Genomic DNA, 23,327 nt, shown 5'->3' with positions numbered 1-23,327 from the left:
TAGCCATGCATATCAAAAGTGTCAAATCTCATAGATATTTTCTTACACTAATATCCGAACGCCATTCTGAATTGTTCAAGGAAGACAAACGTAAGGACAGTGTGTGGTCCTAAACGGAGGAAGTATGGTGTAAATCCTTTCCAAAGACTTAAAACTCCCTCATTCTTCGCGACACGAGTGATAACGTCCAACGATCCTGAATACTCTGGTTTCAATGTCACTGGATCCACTTTCATACTTTGCAATCTTGTTTTTGCAAGATCCACAGGTATGCTGACAACCGTACACATGAATCCACTGATGAGTGAGCTTGCAATATGACATCCAAGTCCGTCTTTCATTATGTTATATTTCAAAATCATTTCTTTTGCTTGGGAATAACATGACAATTGAGCTGCATTCAAAATAACAGCCCTAGTTACGGTTGGTGTGGTTCCTCGCCAGAGACGTGCAATTCCTTCTTCCTTAATAATACGAACAAGGGCTTCTCCTACATGTCTGTAATTGTATTTGCCACTTGTCAGTCTGATCAAGCATACTTCTGCAGGATTTCCAACTAGAGCTCCCTAATTCATTTTTAACCAATTCATTGATGATAAATATCAAAAATCGTCACAATGAATCCTCCTATGAACTAATTCAAATACTTACAACTCCACCTGCAAACATTCCAGTCAGAATTTTCATGGCAAAGTTTGGTTGAGTCTTCTTACCAGTAGTGGCATCTGTTTTAGTAAGATAATCTTGCAATGTATTAAATACTCCTAATCTGGTGGTCGTGTAGGTGATCTTTCATTAGGAATTCAAAGAAATGACAAAGAAATGAATCAATGAATGAATATTGATTTGAACCTTACCTGTCTGAACAATGCAGCATCAAGTCCTTTATATAATCTTTTAGCACCTTCTTCTTTAATAATTGTTGATAAGGTTCCAATCACGGAAGGTCTTGCTCTTGCCAATTGCATTCTGGTCTATCATCATGATGGTGATGAAAAGATGAGTGAACGTTGACAAAGATATCAAGAGGGTAAGCCACAAAGAATGATTCACATTTCCATTTGAGACGAGTTGTATAAATATTCCAATGAGATGATTTAATTCCGATAACATGATGGTCAATCAAAGATATCGGAGCCATTGTTTCATCATTAAGATATATAGTAACTCCACGATAACTGAAAAGAACTTTAAAACAAACCTTGATCAAATCAATGGGTTGAACCACACACGTGGCCATCATTCCCGACAAACCTCCAAAGTAAAAATTCTGAGAATGTGAGAGTGTTCGTGCATTGGGTGGTTTTGGTGTTGTGGTTGCTGATGTGGTCTGTTTTTGTGACATTTTTTAGCTTAATTTCCTTCCAAATGATCCCGAAACGGAAAATATCAAAAGAAGGAAAGACAAAAACATTGCAATTGATTCTGCAGCAATGGAAGTAGTGCTACGATTCAAATCCATGCTTCAACTCATTACTCATAACCCCACAATGTGGTTTGATGAGTGTTGTTTGAGGAATCCTCAAAGAAATCGAAAAAAGCGTTTCAACTTTCATCACCACTTCCCACTAACATCATCTCACGGAGAAATATTTTTTTGATATTTTCATGAACTTGATACTCGTTTCCTTTTTCCTCTTCCATGAACCGCGATGATGATGATGATTCATGAATCAAAGTGTTCACATGCAACAACAACAAGATAAAAAATGTTCAATTTTCGTCATTATGCCATCGCCATACAGGACTATGTCGATGAAAATCAAAACTCATCATCATCCGACAACAATGAAAGCAACATTCTTTCTCTCAAACTTGGAGATTTAGTGTTGATTTTGAAAGAGTTTGAAACTGGGCTCGGATGGTCTCTCGTTCAGAAAGTGGATATTCGGAAAGTAAAAGAAAGTGGATGTCGTTTGTATGATCATCAAATGATCTCTCCACAACAACAACAAGTTGGTTTTGTTCCGAGTGCCTTTTTGAGTACCATTTTGTTTGATCCCGAAACCTTTGATCCCTCTCGTCCGTTGGATTTGGCAATAGCCTTGGCAGAAGATGGTGCTGCGTATCAGAAAGAAATTGGTGTCTACTTTTACAAGTATGAACCCTATTACAGAGATGTCTATCAAGATACATGCTATTATTCAAAACAAAAGATTCCAACCAATACACCCAAAATGCATTGTTTAGAGATTGGTCAATCGGTGGATGAATTTAATGTGGGTATGAAGGAATGGTCCAAGAAGAGTCTTGATCAATGGAAGGAAATTGCCGATCAAATGGCCAATCGATTTTCGTACCCGATTCATGACATTTTTATTGTCAGGAGAACAAAACACCCAGCTCATTTACATTGGTTGGTGAAAGGTGTCTATGTTGCAGAGACCATTAATAATGCATTGATGTCATTTCCAGATCGTCCTGGACTTGGATATCGAAGAAAGTTAAAGCAGGGCGTTTTTGAACAATACCATCGTTGGTTGACTTTTTCACAATTGCATGAAAGAGTGCTACGCTTTGGAAACGGTCTTCGAGCGAGATTTAACAATGAAAGGTTAGTGCTGCAGCCTCGTCAATCGCAAGATGAGGTTGGTCGAGGTTTTGTTGGCCTCTGTTCCATCAATAGACCTGATTGGTTTATTTCAGATTGGGCTGTGTTGACACAAGCAATGGTCTCTGTACCCTTACCAAAAGCAAAAGTAGAATGTATTTCAGATGATATTTTCAACATGGAAAGTGTGAATGACATGAAATCAGTCTCTCATGAAATTATTCAAATTATGAACAACTCAGAAATTCCTGTTGTCGTGTGCAGTAGAGAGTTGACTGTGAAATTTTTGAAACTTTGCAAGAACGATTTGCTACCTAGCGTGAAAGCAATTGTCCAAATGGATAGTTTGTTGATACAAGACTTTGAAGTAGAAGAGTTTTCAAAACATTATTTCTCTGAACATGGAATTTTTGATGAATTTTTGCAAGAAAAGAGGAGAGTCTATCAACAAGGGTTGAAAACTATTACGAACTATATTAAGGATCAATCTGAAGGTGTCTTTCCATATTATTATCTTTTGAAAAATAGGTATCCTCTAGAAGATAGTATTAATCTAAATGTCACTATCAATGATCTTTGTGATTGGAGCTTGAGCGATGATGACTTTGTCTTTATTAATTACATTGACAAGAAAGATTTTGAATTGGATTGGAAAGCCAAATTACTTGCAAAGGAACTCGGAATTGAACTTACAGACATGTCTTCCATTGAAGAAAGCACTTTTGCGACATTTCCAACCTATTCAGATGAACTCAAACAAAGCATTAGAACCAACAAAAGTGTTAACGATATTTGTACGATTGTGTACACATCTGGTTCAACCTCTACAGAACCAAAAGGAGCAATTATTACTGACAGCCACTATAACTCTCAACTCCAACATGAGTTGTATCAAAATCATCCGTTGGTTTGCATTTCATTTAGTCCTCTCTCACATATTACAGATAGAACTAACACAACCATTACTTTAATCAATGGTGGAAGAGTTGGAATATTTTGTGGAGAAATGGATAGAATATTTGAAGATTTTGCATCTATTCAACCTGTTACGCTTTCAACAACACCTCGCTTCTATAACATGCTTCTTGCAGAATATCAAAACAGAAAAAAGAAGAATGCAGAAAGTGCAGATCCAGTCCCAGAGCATGTATTATTTAGAGAATTTAGACATATTCTTGGTGGAAGACTCACTAGTATGGTCACAGGAGGTGCCTCAACCTCACCTGAGGTTATTAATTTCCTCAGAGAATGCTTCAAGATTCCAGTGTTCAACGGATATGCCAGCACTGAATGTGGGTCAATTTCATGGTAAGTTTTAAATATTCGACTTGTGGTTATTGACATAAAATAACAGGGTGGACAGAGGAGAATTTGAACAAACATATCTCACCGACAAAATGGTTCAAGACAATGCTCAACTTCCAAAACACAAATTAATTTTAGAAGATGTTGAAATTAAGCTTGTTGATGTTCCAGAACTCAATTACTATATCACTGACGAGCCACATGCAAGAGGTGAAATCTGTGTTAGATCCAAGTCATGTATTCCAGGCTATTACCGAGATCCTCAAAAAACCAAAGAATTAATCGATGAAGAAGGATATTATCGTACAGGTGATTGTGGAGAGATTGATAAAAAACTTTGCAAAGTTAGAGTGATTGATAGAAGAAAGAATATATTCAAATTGAGTCAGGGCGAATTTGTTGCTCCAGAAAACCTTGAAAATCTCTTTATTTCTCGAACCCATTTTATTGATCAAATGTTTATTTATGGAAACTCTTTAAAGTCCTTCTTGGTGGCAGTCATTGTTCCAAAGAATGTTCACATTCTCAAAGACAAAGTGAATAACATTTTGAGACAACAAAATCTTGAAGCACAAGATTCATTGGATTATTCAAGAGGATGCGTCGCCTACAAGGTCATTATGGAAGAAATTATTGCAGCTGCAAAAGAAGAGAAATTAGAAGCTTATGAAATTCCAAAGGCATTCATCATTGACCCCGAGAAGTTTACACCTGAAAATGGTAAACTTACAAGTTCATTCAAGGCATGTCGTCCTGCTTTGAATAAGGCATACAAACAGTCGTTGGAAGATTTATATCATCAAGTGGAAAAGGAGTCTGATATTTCTTCAATTGATTCTGTTCAAAACAAGGATGAACTTAGAATGACACTCAATAATATTTTCCAAAATGGAGGTGTTGTCGATTCTCTGAGCTCTGTTCGTCTCTCAAACATTCTCATGGAAAAGTTTGGAATTTACATCACGGCTGATAAGATTTTGCAAGGAAAGAATTATTCAGATCCTGTCGAAAAGATTATGCAACTCATTGAAGATAGAGCCAACAATGATGATCTTTCACTCACAAACCAGCCAAGGTTCAAGACTCCATCCGATATTGAAGCTGAGGTGAGAAATTTCCTTGAATCTGTACCTTCTCTTCATGAACCAGAGGTTTTGAATTCAATGAATACTCAAATTTTACATTCAACTCCCAACAACGTACTGATCACTGGAGCTACGGGCTTTATTGGTGTTGGTTTGTTGTGTGAACAATTGATGCATAATCTCAATTGTTCTGTCTATTGCATTGCAAGAGGATCTAACACTGCAGATGCAAAGAGAAGAGTTTTTGATAATGTCATTCAATATTGCCATGGTCTCTCTACTGAATACATTCAAACAATCCGAGACGGCTTTGAACAACGATGCAAAATTTTGCTCGGTGACATTTCCCTCCCAAGACTCGGACTGAATGAGGAAACATGGAATGAGTTATCCACTCAACTTGATTCCATTATTCATTGCGGAGCCAATGTCAATTTCATCATGAACTATGACCAATTGAGAAGTGTGAATGTTGGTAGTGTGGTCGAATGTTTGAAGCTGTGTACCGCTGGAAATAAGCTCAAATCTTTGCATTTTGTTTCTTCTATTAGCGTGGTTCCAATTAGCTTACTCCATCAATATTCAAATCCACAACAAGCCATGATTGCAGAGGAGTTTGTTCCACTCAACATTGAAAACTTCACATCTCTTTCATCAGGATATCCACAAACTAAATATATTGCTGAACATGTATTAAGATTGGCCATTGAAGAAAAGAATATTTCTCCAATTTTGATTTATAGACCTGGACTTGTTGTTGGACATTCATTGAATGGTTTCTCCAATGTTCGAGAATGGATCTCACGTCTAATTTGTGGTATCATTCAGTTAGGATATGCTCCTCAATTATCGACTGAACCTATAGAAATGGTACCTGTTGATTTTGTTGCCAAAAGTATAATTTCAATTGCAAATACTTCGGAATTGAATCAATATTTATATTCCTTTGACTCTACACAACGAATGAATGTTTTCAATTTGATCAATACGAATCATGGAAATCCTAATGCTTCACTCTCGTTGAATGACATTGTAAGACACATGAAACGAATGGGATATAGCTATATTAAGGAAGTTCCATATTTATCATTTGTGGAAATTTTGAAAGAAGAAATGAATCATGCTGAAAGATATCCCACCATGACTAACGAAAACTCAATTTTTGGTATTCTTAATTTATTCCCTAACACTGTTCAACATTTTCGAACGTCATCACCTCTCGATGGCCATTTGAGCTGTTCCAACGTAGTGAGAGCTTTACAATTTATTGCCCATGAGAAACAATCAGAAGAAATCATTTGCCCATGCATGAACAACGATCAACTAGTAGAATTGTACATCAAATACTTTATGAGATGTGGAGATATTGATCCACCTCTTAATAATTAATAATAATAAGTTTCATTTTAGAACTACCCTTTTCAATTGGTTCTCTATAGAACGATCATCAAGGAGGAGATTTGGGCATTCAATCCAAGAGTAACAATGGAGAAGGCAAGAAAGAACATCCTTTCGTCTTTGCTTTTTATTACCCACATCCAAGAGGGATCTGAATCGAAATGGCCTTCACCAACTCCGTTCCAGTAAGGGTGTGTCAGCCATCAATTCAGAGTGAATGCTTCTAATTCTAATTTATTTCAAAAGAAAAAAAATCAACCCAAACAAAATATTCTCCTGATCATGTCCAGTTACCAAGCCGAGGCTTACCACGATATTCATACTCAACCTCCACAATCTTCACACTATCCAATCATTCAACAACCACCACAACCATCAGCAAATAATTACCCACACTCTACCTCTTATTTTGCCCATGATCAATATTCATACATTCCATCTCAACCTGCTTTGAAATCATCACTCAAAGATTTAGTGATGCCTTTCAAATTACAACGTTTTATTGGAGGATCTCTCTCATCATTAGTTTTAATTTTGAGTTATGTCTTGATGGCCATCTTTTTAATTTATTGGGTCGTGAGTTTGAATGTGTTTTATTATAGTTCCTTTAGTCCAGTCTACGCTACATTCATCTTGTTGATTTCATTGGTGGTTTCGGGATTGAGCTTTTTGTTTGGGGTGACCTTTATGAGAATGTTGGTAGAATTGTTTTTGAGTGTCTATGAGATGAGAGAAAAGCAATTGAATTCATCTTCTCATCAAGTTTAATTTATTTCTCCTCCAAAACTTACTTTTCATCATTGTGCGTGGGAAGTGATGTTGTTGTTCATGGTATATGTGTGATAGTGTCATACCATAACCAATCTATTATTGTGTATTTGTGAATATTACTTTCATGAGAGTTAGAATGAGTGTTGAAAAAACACTTTTTCCATTCCCTCTTTCTATTGTAAATGAATATTTTCAACCACCACCAGAATCTTCATTAAATTAATTTATAAAATCGTAAAATTAATTTCCGATATTATGATTCAATATCGGTCTCATAATTGCAACGAAAAAAATGAAGGCGAGCCTTCTCCGAGGTCATGCAGCCAGCAGTTTGTTCTTTTCATTGCCAAAGCCATCCAATCTCACCATGATGATGGTGGCATCATCTCACCCAAACCATCCTTGTCTTTTAAAAACCAACTGCCATGATGACGATTCTAAATATTTGAAAATTTCTGAAATTCAGAAGAGATGTTTCCGTACCTCCTTTTCCTCATTCTCATCATCATTCAGTCATAATGATAACAGAAATGAATTCAATAATTCTTCCTCCTCAAAATTCGGAATCTATTGTGCAGTTGTTGGAGTCGCTACTGCAGTAGGCGTATGTGCCATGATGTTGAAAGACTACATCACTCAAGATAACAATGATGCTGAACAACAATTAATTGAGCATAATGCAAATATGTCCTATGATGCAATCATGGAAGTGCTAGCCGAGGATCCAAAGGGACTTTCCTTTTATCCTAGTAGGGATACTCCTCCAATATTTAGAGTTGTGTTGACTGGTGGTCCATGTGCGGGTAAGACATCAGCAATGCAAAAGTTGAGAGAACGTTTGCAAAATCTCGGTTTTCAAGTATTTATTATACCAGAGGCTGCTACCTTGTTGATGACAGGTGGTGCCAAGGTTACGGACAAGTCAACAGTGGAGGAAATTTTGGCATTTGAGACTTATATTATCAAGACTCAGATGGCTATTGAGGATAATTTTAGGGAACTTGCCAAGGTGAGCAAGAAGCCAACAATTTTGCTTTGCGATAGAGGAACATTGGATCCAAAAGCGTACGTCTCTGATGATTTATGGCAAGCATTGATGGATATGAATGGATGGTCAATACCACAACTTCGTGACCAGAGATACGACTGCGTTATTCATCTTGTCACCACAGCCATTGGAGCTGAAAAATACTATACGATTGAAAACAATACTGTTAGAACGGAAACAATCGAGCAAGCCAGAGAGCTTGACTACAAGCTGAGAGCTTCGTACATTGGACACCCTCAATTGTATATTGTTGACAATGCTGTCAATAGTTTTGATGAAAAATTACAAAAAGTTTTTAACATTCTTTCACATCAACTCGGATTCCCAAGAGCTAAATCTTCACGAAGACGTTTCTTATTGAAACCAATGCAAAAAGTGGATATTGATTTACGACATGAAATTATTGACCTTGAACAAATTTTCCTGCCAACAAGTAACGACAAAGACATTATCAGAATTGTAAAGAGAGGTCAAAATGGAGTTTTTACCTACTCTTACCACTCAACTACTACAACAGATGATGGATTTGAAACAATTTCTGCTCGACCAATTTCAGCGAGAACCTACGTCAACCTTGCATCATCTGCTGACAAGAGTAGAATTCCAATCTCAAAGAAGATTTATAGTTTTGTGTACAAGAATCACTACTTTGAACTGAATCATTACCTTAATGGAAAAGGAAAAGGAACCTTTATTTTGAGTGTTGAAGCTGTCGCTGGTCAAGAAGTTACACTTCCTTCATTCCTCAGTCCTTACGTTTTGGAAGAAGTGACCGATAGTACCTATTTGTCTTCTTATGAATTTGCTAAAAAGGACTCCAGTCAAAACGAGTGATGAGATGCAATAATTACATGCTTGAAGTACTTGCAACCACTTGTCACGGTTTTGCCAAATAAATAAAAATGAATTTGAAATCCTTCCTTGTTTGGTGGTTATTGGTTTTGTTATGATGTTTGAAGATGTTTATTCAAATTGAAACAACTGTTGATTGATGTTTGTATGTTGCTTCAACATCGATCAATGAAGAAAAAAGCATCCATACCAACCGTCATCATGCCCTTTGGAAACACAAAAAAACAGCAACAACCATTAGAAACCAAAGTTTTACCTCCAAAAAACATGTCTCCGTTCGAATTACAGCAATTACAATTGGAAGTGGAAAGAAGTAGTGATAAGCGAATGGAAATGGCACAAATCATTCAATATTCGCTGCACCCCTCGAATGCATGTAATAATAGATACCTCATTCACTTGTTGCTTCAAAAATATTCATCCACAACTTTCAAGTAAGCCATCTTTCCGTTTTGGTCTTTTTTGCACTCCACTCGCGTCCCTCAAGAAGAAATTGGTCAAAAGAATCCTCTAACCATTGGTTCGGTTAGTTTGGTCAGTTGCATAATCATCTAATGGAGATTTCATGATCGAGATGTTCCTAGTAAATATCACTCTAAAAACGTAGTACTTGTCATTTATTCAATCTGATTGTCAGATGCCACAATAATCACTCCAATAAACTTGTGTCGGGTATTATAGGCCATCACAAACCAATAGTTATCAACCATGACCGAATAATATAAAATCGATGCACTTGGTACTCGTTCCTTAAACATTTCTCTCTTCACTGAAATATTTTGAATTGTATATACAAATTTGGTAAGTTGTGTCACATGTCGTGGTGGAATATTTTCCTCAATAAACTTTAACATGGTCTTTTCTGACTTTTTAGTTGCCTTCATTCGATCATGCATGAAGATCATTGAATCATCTAAATTGCATTCACTAAACACAAATTGCAGTAATGAGATAAAGTCTGAACTTTCTATTTTTGGAGGATTGGACATGAGCACAGTGTTTGTGGCAAGAATTTCCTTGTGTTTCTTATCTTTTTCATTAAAAATAAAATAGGTGATATCTTCTGATCTAAATTCATATTTAAGTTCTGATAAACATCTCCAACTGAGATGACATTCACGATTTTGTAAAATTTGTGACAATTTTGGAAATGGATTAAAAGCAACTGTTTCTACAGTTTGAATTCTTTGATAAATATCCATCCATAATTTTTCATTATCAATGACATTGAGGCCATAAAAGTTTTTAGATACTCTGCACCATGTGGCAATTTCTTTCAAGTCCAAAAAAGTGAAAATGTGTCTCCACATGTCATGTGTCAAAATGTCAATGCTCTGAGGTTTAATTTCTTTAGCTCCAACAAAGGTGAGATAATCTTCAAGTTCTTCCTTTTCCATTCCATTATATAAAATTCTTACAAGAGTAAGTGGAGAAATTCCATCATCATTCACTGCATTCACATCGACTTGACATTCCTCAACAAGAAATTCAATAATTGCCAAATCTGGAACTCGAATCGCATCAAACAAGACACTTTCATTATTATCAAAAGTTCGAACTCGAGCAATCGAAGCAATATCTGTTTGTAGTGTAAATCGTTCAAAGAGTGTGAGCGGATTTTCTGAGACACAATCACGCATCAACACTTCTGTGACAATAAATCCAAAATGTTTGGCAAACTCAATTTGTTTGTTGTAATTTGTGAAAAATGGATTTTTGCCTCCCATTAATTTGCTGATGAGAAATGCTCGTTTTTCATAGTTGAGTGGTTTTTCAATGTTGTGATGATGAATGAGTGAAATTTTGTCTCTGCTGAATGGATGTTGATCAGAAGTTTTTAAAATGTTTGACAACTTGTCATAGTCTTTTTCTTTGTAACATTGTCGAATGAGTAGACAATAGAGAATCATGTGATAATAGGGATAATAGGTCATGGTTGGGAAAATGGTTAAAATCCAATCCACAAAGAATTGATCATCCAATTTTGGATCATCACAATTTTCATAAAAATATTTGGCAATGGAATGCAGACATGTAATTAACATTATTTCTGGACATTCATCTAACATTAGATCATATTCATGAAGATTGTCGAATTGAACTTTAACCTTAAATTCACGTCCTAAATGTTTTGCAATTTTTGGAACAACGTCATTAAATACTGCATCCAAGGGATCGAAATATGAAACTTTTCCAAGTCTTGTTATTGTTTCAATAATGTCACAGGAAGTGTCACTAATAATTAAGCCAGATAATATTACATGTACAGTGTTTGTTTCTTGAGAGAGTTGAGCTTCCACATCAATTCCAAACAAATTGCAGGAACACAAGTATTTTTGAACTGCCTTTTTCAATTCTGAAATTAAAGAACTATTCTTTTTCACAACGGCGTGTGATTTTTTCGTTGGAGTCGAGTTGGCAGTCACAATGGTTGAGTGGCCACTTGTAGAATCGTTCTTTGAAAATGTTGAGACAGTAGTTTTCACATCTGTTGGACTCGAGGGATTGGTTGGTGTTGTTGAGGAATGTTCAAATCCAATTCTTGGAGAAGTATTGTCCTCTGATGAGAGAGTTGAAGATATAAATTGTTTTCTTGTGGGAGACGCTGCAACGGGTGGTGATGAAGAAACGATAGAATTCTCTTCCAATGGAGAGTCAGTTCGGTCTTGATTAAGAGCGGAGGAGAAGCTCAGAGGAGAGTTCGTTCCAGGAGTTGCCGGAGAATTTGTGGAACTATCTATTTGTTGGTTGTTATTGTTGGAATTCACAATACTTTCCAAAAGAATGGTTTGTGACATTTTGGCAATGGTTTTCTTTCGTTCTGTATTTGAGAGAAATGATCTTCTTTCAAGTGTTTGTCTTCTTCTAAGCGTTCTTTCTTGTTCATCGTTGGATTCTTGAGTTTGTCTCATATGAGCGAGCTGTAGAATGATTTTTGAATCTTCTTCATCCATTGATTGACTTGTTGTGATGTTGGTATTACTGTTTGTGGTCGAAAGTGATGATCGAGTATTATTTGTTGATTGATTAGAAGAAGAGGAAATGGTCGTTGACGTGCTTGTGACAGATCTTCTTGGACTTCCCATTCCAAAAATATAATCCGTATTTTCAATTAATGTTTTTGTTAAATGATTAATCCATTTAGAATGTCTCATTAAATCCATGACATCTAATTCTCCTCGTTCTCTCAAAATATTCGGTGCAAAGACAATGGCCAAATTGTCAGCTGTCATTTTGTTCACCTTTGAATTTTGGCTTACTAAATGCAAAAATTCACACAACATTTTCAAAGTAGTATAATAATTAGGTGGTAAAAACTTGACCACCTTCTTAATGGTATCTAATCGAGCTTCATCATCTGGAATTCTCTCAGCAGCAATAAACATTGCATAACAGTCAAATGTCAATAAAGGATCACTCAACTCTCTAAAATAAATCTTTAACAATGCAGCTGCCAAATGTACTCCATATTTATCAAAATTCACGTCCATGTTAACATCATGTTCTAATTCACTAATCACTTTATCCAAACTATCTTTTGAAGTTGAAATTCTAAATATTCCTTCTTCATTTAATCCATTTTGTGTTAAATAAGTGATCGATTGATAGACAAATTTTGGAATATCATTCACATCTTCAGGAAGAGGATATCCAAAGATTTTTGAATTGGGATAGGTTTCACTTGTGGATTTTAACATCGAACAAGAAGTGCTATGTGAAGAGTGTGGTTGTGGTGGTTGTTCACGTCGACGTGAATTTCCGATCATCATGGCAGGAGAAGATTGATTTTGAGGAGAAGAAGAAGATCGAGAGAGACCTCCTCCTTGTGGTCCTTGAGATAGAGTCGTTGTTGATTCAATAGGACCAACACTCTTTTTCTTTTTAAAAAAGGATGAAATTTTCATAATATGATGTTGCTATCAATGAATGAGTCGTTTCAATGATGATGATGCTATTGTTGTTGTATAACTATTCACAAGAGAGATTTGATCAAACAAGAATTGGATTGACTCGTGTGTGTCAATAATGTGGAAAAGAGGATGGTCGTTGTTGTGAATCGTGCGTCGATCCCGTTGTCAACAATTTGAATCTTGTTGATGTGTGAGAATGAGGCGGCGAGATGGAATTTCTTCAACGAAAGGTCGAGCGAGCCGTGCTCCTTGAGTGTGTGTGTGTGACAAGAGAGAGAGAGAATTTTTTTTGATGTTGAAAATGACAAATTTAGAAATCAGCACCTTCTTTCAAAGTGTGGTCACACCTGCGCGAGTGAGTACTCATATGCAACAACCCATTCACTCTTTTATCCTCTTTCTCTAGATTTTAACAACAACATGACCCATGTCAACAATTTGAAGTGAATAATGATGATGAAACGTTTCCCCATCATGTCATTGAATTATTTCTCAAGAAATGAAAACCTGAAATACGAATTTGAAGAATCAACAACAACAACAACAACAACAACAACGCGAACTTAAAGCTTTTCTTTCATCATCCTCATGATTGGATCGAAAAAAGTCTCAATTCCAAACACCCAAACACTCCTTCCAACACTCGCACTGTCAACATCTTTTTCAATCCTCCTCATTCTCATCATCATTCTCTTCATCATTCTCTTCATCATTCTCATCATCATTCTCTTCATCATTCTCTTCATCATTCTCATCATCATTCTCATCATCCATGACCAGAAGTTACAATCAAACTGGAACAGACAAGTATTATTGTTGTTTCTATTGTTCTGGAGAATCAAAGCCTCAACAGCTCATTCAGAACCGTCGATCCCATCGGAAACAACTCCGATCTTTGATTTCACAAACGAACAGTAACTACTATTACAATCATCTACCAGATTCACAACAACCATCACATCGAAACAAGAGCAAGAACAACAACCATTGGATTATCGATCCACTGGAACAGTTATACTTATCTGCTCGAAGAGATTCAAAAAAACGAAAAAGTTTGAATTTTCAATTTGATGGAGAACCAACAGAGAGAATCATCTCGAAACAAGGAATGAAATGTCAGACGTATCGAAAGGATTTTATGGATTATTTGGAGGCACGACAAGTGTCAAAAGAAAATGTTAAGGAGAGAATTCAGAAAGATAAATTTGAAGAATGGTGTAAAGCAAGACCTTCTCATGTGGTTAAAAGGTGAGTGTTGTTGTTGAATAGAGATGGAATTCTAATGGGATCTATGGTTGCATATTGTTTCTATTCTTTCATACTAAATATTGACATACTAAATATTCATTGCATTTAAATATTATATTGATATGTAACGTACGAATATATCAAATATATCATGTTCGAATCATGGTAATTGTTTCATGGAATGAAAAACAGAAAAAAGAAGCAATTGCAAAGAGAGGATCGAAAAACAATCTTTGATGAAGATAGTACAGATAGTGAGACAGAGAAGGAACTTGAAAAGTGGACAAATAAGAATTATTCATATGAAATGGCTAAATATTATGAAACTGGAAAGATGAGTGTTTTGAAGGAATATCGACACCTGAAATACAAATAATATCCTCATAAAGTAATTACTTGTTGAATGACAACAACAACGATCAAAGCACTCATGAATCCCATGATTCTCTTTCGAAGGTATTTCAAATAATTGTATTAAGATAATTGTTCTTCATTGAGATTAAGGTTGAAATGATGAGTGGTTGTTGTTGTTATTCATTCATTCATTTATTTATTTATTCATGAACATTGAAATACATGAAGGGATAGACTCGTCTGGGCAAATGATCGAAATACAAATCAGGGAATTTGCTTCGAAGTGTCATCTTTTGTTCATTACTAATTTCAGAGGCATAAAGTACTTTCAAATTGGTAAAATATTGTGCATGTTCGATCAAGTATTGACTTGTCTGATCGGTAATGTGTGTGCAATATCTTAATTTCAATGTTTCAATCTTCTTGAAGTAATCAAGGTGAATGGATGCAATGTCGTCATCATTCACCTTACTCTTTGAAAGATCCAAACTTGTAAGTTGTGATAACTGAGTCATGAGTCGTGTGAATCCAGAGCCATCAATCTTTGTGCTCGTCGACATGTTCACACGTTTCAATCGATGGAGTTTTTTTGTAAAGTACATGCATGAATCATTGCTACAGTCATCTCCGACGGATAAACTTGTCAGATTGGAAAGCTCTGAAAGATATTTGCATCCTTCGTCATTAATCGTATTGTGTAGTAATGTCAATTCTTCAAGTTCAGGTAAATTTTTCGAATTCATTCCTAAATGTTTACAACCTTCGTTGCCAATCTTATTGTGAGACAAGAACAAACGTTTCAGTTTTGGTAAATTTCCGTTCGATAGAAATTTACATCCTTCATCTCCAATGGAATTTCGATAGAGACCTAAAGTTGTTAAATTTGATAAATTTCCTAAATGCATACAAGCTTCATCAGAAATTTCACAATTATCCAAACGAAGACTTTTTAAGTGTTTCAATGCACCAATTTTTCCTAATTCCTCACATCCATCAAGTCCAATTTGATTACTAATGAAATTCAATTTTTCCAGATGAGGACAGTTTGTTTGAACCATTTGTCTTGTTATAACTCTGCGCCCTTCCAGTCCAAATGCTCGCCTACAATAATCCCAAGATTGTGCACCCACTCCAAGATCAAGAGTTTTGAGAGAGCGGAATTTTGAGCTCAATAATTGTTCTAACATTTGGTTGTTGAGTTCAAAATTATGATCTGAACAAGAAATTGAAAGTTTTCTAAATGAACAAGCTCTTCCTGCTTGGCAGAATTTTAGAAATGAATCCACATGGATTGTTGTCTTTAAATAAATCGTTCCTTTGAAGGGGAGTTTTAATGAGAGTGTGTAAAATCGTTTTGAAATTAGAGAAGCAGTCGTGAAGAACCAAAATTTTACTGAACGGTCAAACTCATAATCTTGATGAGCCAAGAATGCGTATATTTGATGAAAGAAAATTTCATCAGGAAGTCGTTGATGGTGAGTGACATGTGTGATATTTTTTACATACATCAATTCCCTAAAAAACAACCAACCAAAATCTATTTCACAAAATTGTTGCCTGATTGGATACGGTAAAAATCTAGGTTTACAAAAGTTGTTCGAATATATAAATTATCGAATAGCAATACTTCAAACGATTCACCACCATTTAACCTTTTCCCATACTGTTCTTAGTAAATCAATTGGTTTTTTGAGAATCAAAGTTATGATTGATTTGAATAGTTGTGCAAACAGCAACGACATGCTTCCATCAATGCTGTGTCTTTGTGTCTTTGGAGGAACTATTGTAGAGCTAGGAAGATAGAAAATTGCTAGTGGAATAATTTTTAGGTATGGAGAGTTTCTTCGTTTCATCAATTCATGCTCGAACTCTTCTGTTGAGAAACATTCTCTCAGAGTTGTGTTCAAGTAGTTTCTATCCAAAACTTTCTTCCCTAATCCAGGATAGGCTATCAAAAATGGTTTCTTAAATTGAGAATCAAATTGTGAAAAATTATTAAGAACGTATTCGTAAAGCCTCTCTACTGTATCTGTTGTTTTGAGAATTATTTGATGAATATTTCCATTAACATATCTGATATTAACTTGCACAAATTCATTTTCTAAAGATTCCGTTTGAGCATTCTTAGTTTTCAACCATTCACTATCTGAAATATCTGATGAGAGCCATGACTGCCTTTTTAGATCGCTATCATCACTAGGTAGTAAGCTCGTAATTGATTTAATTAGTTCGTTCTCCTCATCTAGGGTGGTACACACGTCTAAACCCCCCACTAGCTCTTTGTTCACATATAATTGAGGGAATGTTGGGAAATTTCCATACTTTTTAAATCCCATATATAATGCTTTTTGTTTCTCGTCAGATTGATCCAAAGACTTCACATCAAATGATGAAAATGAAATTCCTCTACTTATCAACAAAGAAACAATCTTTTTGGAGAATTTACAAAATGGCCTTTCGGCATCTCCTTTGATGAGAAGAACAATTGCAGTGGCACCCAAAATTTCTTCCACTCGTTCTCTCGTTTCATCATCCAAAGGCAAATCCACTTCACCCTGTTTCAAAGTTTCAGTCTTCGATGAGGAGTCTCCTTGTATCGGAACGATGATGTTTTCCACTTCCATCAAACGATTATTTTCAAAGGATGATGATGAGGTATCTTGTTTATTCGGACTTGCTTCTGATATTGCTTTTTTCAGCCTCGGGCGTTGCATCTTCCGAAATGTTGTTGTTTTTGTTGAGAGAATTTGTTTGTGGTTCGTTCAGCATTTTTTAATTTCCAAAAAACTCGTTATTTCTTAATTAAGAACAACCACCCTATGATCGTTCATGAGGTGTTGGTTTTTTTCTACCCATTCTATGATTTACTCTCCTAATAATGATGATCATAAACTAATTCTTGCATTTACATCATCATATTATTTCTTGCCTTAACGATGTTCCTCGAAAAACCTTTCTCTAATTGGAAACCAGACTTTCAAATCTAATTGGAAACCAGACTTTCAAAGCTCATTCTCAAAAATTACAACTCCCTCTTTGTGCACACACATTCATGGTGATGAGGCCACTTTCACACGTGCACGAGTGTGTGTCTGTGAGAATGAAAGGGTGTCGTTGTTGATCAATGATGATGATGCTGATGATGAATTTCGATTCATGAGTAACTCATAACCAGTTTCGGAATGCAGATGACTCAACGCCACGTCCGAAGCAGCAGTTGAAAAAAAAATTTCAAACGATTCGGTGGAAATTCTCAAAGAAATTGTGTCGCACATTTGAACAGCTGTTTCTTCTTTGGATTGGTACCCCTATCATCATCATCATACAGCATAATACATCGGATATTCATCATGTTTCTTTTTGATTGGTTCTGGTCAATTTTGAGTGCTCTTGGATTGTACCAAAAGTCTGGAAAGATTTTGTTTTTAGGTCTGGATAATGCTGGTAAGACAACGCTATTGCACATGTTGAAGAGTGAAAAGCTTGGAACCTACTCACCCACTCAACATCCAAGTAAGTAGTGTTCAAAATATTAGTGAGTTGTTGTTAGAATTTGAGTGATTATATTCTTGCTCTGGATTTTGTTGTATGAAAATATTATTGCTCTTTATTGTACTACATCATCAACGTTCACTCCTACTTACAACTTTTAATGTTCGAACTATCGATCCAATACATCATCAACTCTTCCCGTCGTGGTATCCTGTTTACTTTCGACATGTTGATCTTCTCTTTTAAATTCTCCGTTGTTGCTTGCATTTGAATTCCAAAAAAACTATTAATCCTATGATGATTTTACCGTATCAACAGACGTCGAAGAGCTCACAATGGGTAATATTAACTTTAAGACTATTGATCTTGGTGGTCACGAGTTAGGTAAATATTGTGCTATATTATATTGAATTTGTTCTCACCGGCGTGATTCATATCATTACGAAACATATAGCCAGAAGATTGTGGAAGGATTACTTTACATCAGATGTTAGTGCTGTAGTCTTCTTGGTTGATGCAGCTGATGCAGGACGTTTCCCAGAAGCTAGCAAAGAATTACACGTATGTACTTTCATCATCTTCCAATTTCTTTGCTTATAATTCCTTTATTGTGATCGGAAAAATAGGGACTTCTACAATTCGAAGACTTACAAAAGGTTCCATTCTTAATTTTGGGAAACAAAATCGACAAGCCTGGTGCTGTCAACGATACTCAATTAGCTTACCAATTGAGAATTGACGGATTATTAACAGGAAAGCAACATGGTATTGAAAAAGATGGTCGCCGTCCATTGGAAATTTTCATGTGCAGCATAGTGAATCAAATGGGTTACGGAGAAGGATTCCAGGTATGTTAATACTGAAATTTATTCCAAAATTCTAAACAAATTTAATCATTCCAGTGGCTTTCATCTAAATTCTAAAGCAATATTGCTCTCTCCATGTAAATTTTCATTGTCACAACTCAATAAATCATTTCGAATTATTTAACTCTAGCTTATTGAGCTTAATCGATTGCTATTTTGTGGCTCAATTTTTGTCTCTGCCCGATCACACGAACACCAGACGAAATGTCAAATACTAAATCATATTGCTTGTTCTTGACGATTTCTTTCCTTATAGTTTCAAGTAGGTCCTCTTTTGCAAGGCTATGTGTGGTTAAAAATTCGTCGAAGTGATTCTCAAAGTTGTTGTTCATATAATCTTTACACATCCAACAATAGATCTGCTCACTGTTAGAGTGCTCATTTGTAAATAAGGAATGAGAGAAAGCGAACATCGAACAACTGGATCCAGCATTCATAAGGAGGCTTCTGGAACAGAAAGGAAAATATATACAAAATTCAACTCCAACTTTCATGTCAATCACAATTCCATTCAGCTGTTCGTTTTTGTGTCAATACGAGAAATAGAAGTATTTTCTTGACTTACCTGCTGACATAATAAAAGTTCATCATTAAATGACGGTTCATTTGTGTCACAGAAGAAAATATTCCACGAACTGTTTGCAATCTTGAAACTTTTAACACAAGTTAAATGAGAAAGTAGCTCATTCTTGTGCTTGTTAAGAATATCAAATGTTTTTTCAGTGAATTCTCTTCTCATTAACATGTCTGCAAGGTCAGGAAACATTTCTGAAATTTCATTCTTGGTGTAAATTTCGATTCCACGAATCAGTGCAATCGTTTGACCAAGTTGAAAGGCCAAACTCTTAATTGAATCTTTGTTGCTGATTAATTTGAAAAATTCTGGATCGGAAATATCAACCACATTTTTCAAAGTTTTCAAGTATTCGTTAAAATCACAGGATCGTAACGAATTCTTAATTGTCAATCGATGCTGTTTGTGTTTAGTAAACCATGTTAACAATGCTCTACATGATCTAACAATTTTCAAAATACACACTCGTTCCATTGAATGCTTAACAGGATTTTCAAATCGTTGCTCTTTCAAATGCAAAGGATAAGTTCTAAGAAGAGCATTGTTGGTCTCATCCTCATTTCCTTTATAAATTTGCACAATATATCCATCTTTGATGAGACATATATTTCTATTTTCTTCCACACAAGATGAATTTTCCACTGCCTTCCGTCCGTGAGGGTCATCATCACCACCATTCCGAAAAGATGAATTTACTGATTTTGACTTTTCATTATCATCAGCAGCAATCTTTACAGTTCTACAAAATTCAGAACACTGTTGAAATGAAGGAAATGGTTTTGGATCTAGTAAATAATACAATACATCACGATCTGTAGAATTTTCACTCCCATGAATCACATATCCATCAAATTCAACAATTCCGGCTGTATCCATTTTTTTAATATCATTCCGTTCCATTTCAAAAAGCATTCAATTCAACAACAAATTGAGAAAAATAGGACACACCAAGAAGAACCTACTGAAGCAATGATGATCAGTCATGTCTGCTGCGTGCATTATTGGTTACTTTTATGCCCGAAAAGAAGACTCGAATTTCCTCAAATTGGAATCCAATTGGTGTCCTCAATTATAAAAATCAAAAAAAATATTTTAAGGCTTTTTTAAAAACGATGAATCTCATTGGTAGAAGCAAGACGAACAGTGCCCGCCTCCAAAGGTTTACAGTGCTGGTGGGTTGGAATTTGATGATGATCTCTCTCGTTCTATTGGGGTTTAGAAACGGATGGGTGAAAGCAGACTGTAATGGAGTATTGAGTGGAAAGGATAGTACCATGTATTGCGATACGGTTGAAATTCAAGGTCTTTCGTTTTGTTCCATGATGAACGGAAAGTTCACGGATAAGGCTTTCTTTATCAAGCATGTTCAAAATTCAACCACCACCTATGCCGAGTATATGGACAACTACCTTAAAAGTAAGTATGCGTTCGGGTTGTTTTCATCGTCATTCATTAATTGATGATATCATCAATTAGCTTTATTTGATGAAACGAAATCTTATTTAACTAGTTTGGGAAGCCCTATTTGTGATCAGTGCTTCGAGAGAATGAAATTTGCATACTGTGCTAATGCATTCCCTAAGTATGGATATGTTTCATGTATTAGCAATGAGTTGCTGACATATCTTGGAGAAATGGGAAAAGCTTGTAGTGGATTCTGTTGTGCTGAAACTTCGGGTTTATGTGTTGTGGATGAAGCAGGAAACACTTGCGACACAAAACCTCTCTCAGTCAAGGAAAATGTTGCTACTCTTACATGCATGACACCCTATCTAGGAAAACTTTTTTCTAAGCTGTCTTCTTGTAATCAACACTTCGTCGCCTTAGACATCTGCAAAGACGTTTTGTCTACTTGCGACTGCTCAAACGCACCTTCCAACTTTGAAACTACCTGTAAAAGATTTTTCACCGACGCAGGCACAAAGTTTGATAATTATCCAACTAGTGGTGTTTGCAGCAATGTTGTCAATCCTGGGTGGTGCAAGGCCGGAAGAAGATCGAATTTGGCTGAAAAGTTTGAAGATTCTGTAACAGATGTTCGACAAAAGATGCTCTCCTTTTTAGATCCCGTACTTCACAAAGCCAATCAATACGTTCCAACCACTGATCCTTTGAAAGCAGATATTGCAAAAGCATCCATTGGTACACCTGTGCCTTTCATTTACGTAAGTATTCATTATCATCATTATTTCATCAAGATTTATTTGAACTGAAACATTAATATTAGCCAACCCTCAAAAGAGTCACCTTCGGCCCACCTTACGATGACGGATCCATTAAATACCGTCTTGCTTGCTCTGGTGACAAGTGTGTTGTGGCATGCACTAATCCAAAGTCCTACGTTTACAATCCATATGCTGAAAAAGACTCTGGAACTTGTAATCTTGATCCTTTTTACATGCTTACCCTTCTTGCTGAAAATGCAGTTGTGATTGGTGTTGTTGTTTCCTTGGTAATTCTTTTCCTTTTGTGCATCACTGGTGTCATTGTTGGTTTCTGTATTTTCTGTTGTTGCTGCAGGGACAGAAGAAAATTGGCAAAACAAGGCAGAAGAGAACGTTTGGACAAGGACAAAAAAACAAGCCGTCTCCAAAATGCTGCTGATAAGTTCTTAAGCAAATTCTAGAATCGTGACAGTGTTGGTAGTAAAAATATCAATATTCTTATTTCTTTTATTTTAATAGTCATGTCCTTTGTCAACCACAAAAGAAATATTGAGCAGTGATGTGTTGGCTTTTATTGATCCTTCCGTCAAACTGTAACGTATCAAGACCTTTGCCAAATGATAAGGTGAAGATTGTGAAATATGAAACTTGCAGACTAAACAAAAAATGTCTTGCTTCTACTCTCCAACATCACCCTATTATTGCTCTGAATTGGAGACAAGCCACGCCTGTGTGACGTATTCTGTACCCGATGAATTGAAACAAAAGATTGATCAACAAGTTCGAACATGGGGACTGCTCTGTCAACGCGATCCTTGTCTCTCCGAAACGAATTGGGGACATGTTTACGTTCAAGTGCATTCTACATTGAAGAAGCTTTGTCGTGATTCACAAAATATCGACCTTCTGTTAAAACCTCTTCTGGCCTATTACGATGTGAATACTTTGCCGTATTTATTCACAATTTCCTCCGACAAGTTATTCACCTTACCGACTCATTTCACAGTGATCAGTCATCTCGAATGGCAGAGAGGATTTTTTGAGTTGGACAAGAAAGTGAGCTACTTTGGATTGCGCACAAAGACAAGCTCATCCTTGTCTCCGCTTGATATCGTTTACAAATATGGCAACCCTCTCACTGATGGATACACAAAGGACATTACTGACGAAGCGAGAGAGAACAAAGCTCAACACTTGTTAATGTTCACTTATTTCAAGAGATCCAAATTTGCCGAATATCTACCAGATGAAATAGTTCAGAACATTGGAAGTTTTCTACTCTTTGAATTGCATCCTCAAGACAAGAAAAGAAAAATCAATTTTAGATTCGCTGGATTGGTGACGTTCGCCCCTAATTATGTGGAATATGAAAAGTGTTTGTTCTTGCATATGGAAAGAGCGGAGCTGGATGAGTTGAGAAAGAAATATGGATTTCACAACAAGATGGATTATGTCGTGGTACTGGGAAAGTTAGAGCGTGTCTATTGTCCGATATCCCCTGCTTGTAATACACCTTGTTATTCGCCATACTATTCGAATGAGATGATGGAAATGACATATATTGACATTTCAGAGTCATCTGACAGAAAGAGAAAATTGGAAGGTCAGGAGTCACATCCTTATGAATGTTCGCATAAATGTCGTGAGAAACCAACCTTGTAAATAGTAGAGATATTAAAGGCTGTATCATTTTACATATATTAAGGT

The 23,327-nt window shown here is 35.9% G+C and overlaps 12 protein-coding genes across 12 annotated transcripts; 7 read left to right on the top strand and 5 right to left on the bottom strand.

Moving 5' to 3' along the window:
• Positions 1–47: 47 nt before the first annotated feature.
• On the bottom strand, positions 48–1,345 carry FDP41_013168 (uncharacterized protein; the record flags this gene model as incomplete). Its single annotated transcript, XM_044703768.1, has 4 exons — positions 48–566; positions 652–789; positions 858–974; positions 1,202–1,345. 4 exons carry the CDS (start codon positions 1,343–1,345, stop codon positions 48–50), a joined length of 918 nt encoding a protein of 305 aa, XP_044565398.1.
• Positions 1,346–1,709: 364 nt separating this feature from the next.
• On the top strand, positions 1,710–6,330 carry FDP41_013167 (uncharacterized protein; the record flags this gene model as incomplete). The annotated part of the gene is made up of 2 exons (XM_044703767.1): positions 1,710–3,859; positions 3,906–6,330. The coding sequence occupies 2 exons, from the start codon at positions 1,710–1,712 to the stop codon at positions 6,328–6,330; spliced, it is 4,575 nt and encodes a 1,524-aa protein (XP_044565397.1).
• A 291-nt stretch (positions 6,331–6,621) lies between these two features.
• FDP41_013166 (uncharacterized protein) lies at positions 6,622–7,107 on the top strand (the record flags this gene model as incomplete). Its single annotated transcript, XM_044703766.1, has 1 exon — positions 6,622–7,107. One exon carries the CDS (start codon positions 6,622–6,624, stop codon positions 7,105–7,107), a length of 486 nt encoding a protein of 161 aa, XP_044565396.1.
• Positions 7,108–7,402: 295 nt separating this feature from the next.
• On the top strand, positions 7,403–8,992 carry FDP41_013165 (uncharacterized protein; the record flags this gene model as incomplete). The annotated part of the gene is made up of 1 exon (XM_044703765.1): positions 7,403–8,992. One exon carries the CDS (start codon positions 7,403–7,405, stop codon positions 8,990–8,992), a length of 1,590 nt encoding a protein of 529 aa, XP_044565395.1.
• A 635-nt stretch (positions 8,993–9,627) lies between these two features.
• Positions 9,628–12,915, bottom strand: FDP41_013164 (uncharacterized protein; the record flags this gene model as incomplete). The annotated part of the gene is made up of 1 exon (XM_044703764.1): positions 9,628–12,915. The coding sequence occupies one exon, from the start codon at positions 12,913–12,915 to the stop codon at positions 9,628–9,630; it is 3,288 nt and encodes a 1,095-aa protein (XP_044565394.1).
• Positions 12,916–13,693: 778 nt separating this feature from the next.
• On the top strand, positions 13,694–14,545 carry FDP41_013163 (uncharacterized protein; the record flags this gene model as incomplete). Its single annotated transcript, XM_044703763.1, has 2 exons — positions 13,694–14,169; positions 14,362–14,545. The coding sequence occupies 2 exons, from the start codon at positions 13,694–13,696 to the stop codon at positions 14,543–14,545; spliced, it is 660 nt and encodes a 219-aa protein (XP_044565393.1).
• A 178-nt stretch (positions 14,546–14,723) lies between these two features.
• Positions 14,724–15,581, bottom strand: FDP41_013162 (uncharacterized protein; the record flags this gene model as incomplete). The annotated part of the gene is made up of 1 exon (XM_044703762.1): positions 14,724–15,581. The coding sequence occupies one exon, from the start codon at positions 15,579–15,581 to the stop codon at positions 14,724–14,726; it is 858 nt and encodes a 285-aa protein (XP_044565392.1).
• A 579-nt stretch (positions 15,582–16,160) lies between these two features.
• Positions 16,161–17,237, bottom strand: FDP41_013161 (uncharacterized protein; the record flags this gene model as incomplete). Its single annotated transcript, XM_044703761.1, has 1 exon — positions 16,161–17,237. The coding sequence occupies one exon, from the start codon at positions 17,235–17,237 to the stop codon at positions 16,161–16,163; it is 1,077 nt and encodes a 358-aa protein (XP_044565391.1).
• A 636-nt stretch (positions 17,238–17,873) lies between these two features.
• On the top strand, positions 17,874–18,938 carry FDP41_013160 (uncharacterized protein; the record flags this gene model as incomplete). The annotated part of the gene is made up of 5 exons (XM_044703760.1): positions 17,874–18,036; positions 18,334–18,399; positions 18,470–18,576; positions 18,642–18,863; positions 18,918–18,938. 5 exons carry the CDS (start codon positions 17,874–17,876, stop codon positions 18,936–18,938), a joined length of 579 nt encoding a protein of 192 aa, XP_044565390.1.
• Positions 18,939–19,021: 83 nt separating this feature from the next.
• Positions 19,022–20,331, bottom strand: FDP41_013159 (uncharacterized protein; the record flags this gene model as incomplete). Its single annotated transcript, XM_044703758.1, has 2 exons — positions 19,022–19,396; positions 19,447–20,331. The coding sequence occupies 2 exons, from the start codon at positions 20,329–20,331 to the stop codon at positions 19,022–19,024; spliced, it is 1,260 nt and encodes a 419-aa protein (XP_044565389.1).
• A 236-nt stretch (positions 20,332–20,567) lies between these two features.
• On the top strand, positions 20,568–22,081 carry FDP41_013158 (uncharacterized protein; the record flags this gene model as incomplete). Its single annotated transcript, XM_044703757.1, has 3 exons — positions 20,568–20,871; positions 20,932–21,620; positions 21,683–22,081. 3 exons carry the CDS (start codon positions 20,568–20,570, stop codon positions 22,079–22,081), a joined length of 1,392 nt encoding a protein of 463 aa, XP_044565388.1.
• Positions 22,082–22,286: 205 nt separating this feature from the next.
• On the top strand, positions 22,287–23,282 carry FDP41_013157 (uncharacterized protein; the record flags this gene model as incomplete). The annotated part of the gene is made up of 1 exon (XM_044703756.1): positions 22,287–23,282. The coding sequence occupies one exon, from the start codon at positions 22,287–22,289 to the stop codon at positions 23,280–23,282; it is 996 nt and encodes a 331-aa protein (XP_044565387.1).
• Between the last annotated feature and the right edge of the window lie 45 nt (positions 23,283–23,327).

This window comes from Naegleria fowleri (assembly GCF_008403515.1).
Source record: "Naegleria fowleri strain ATCC 30894 chromosome Unknown tig17, whole genome shotgun sequence".
NCBI lineage: Eukaryota > Heterolobosea > Eutetramitea > Acrasida > Naegleriidae > Naegleria > Naegleria fowleri.
The sequence above is the reverse complement of the archived record's forward strand: the minus strand, read 5'-3'. Positions and strand labels throughout refer to the sequence as shown.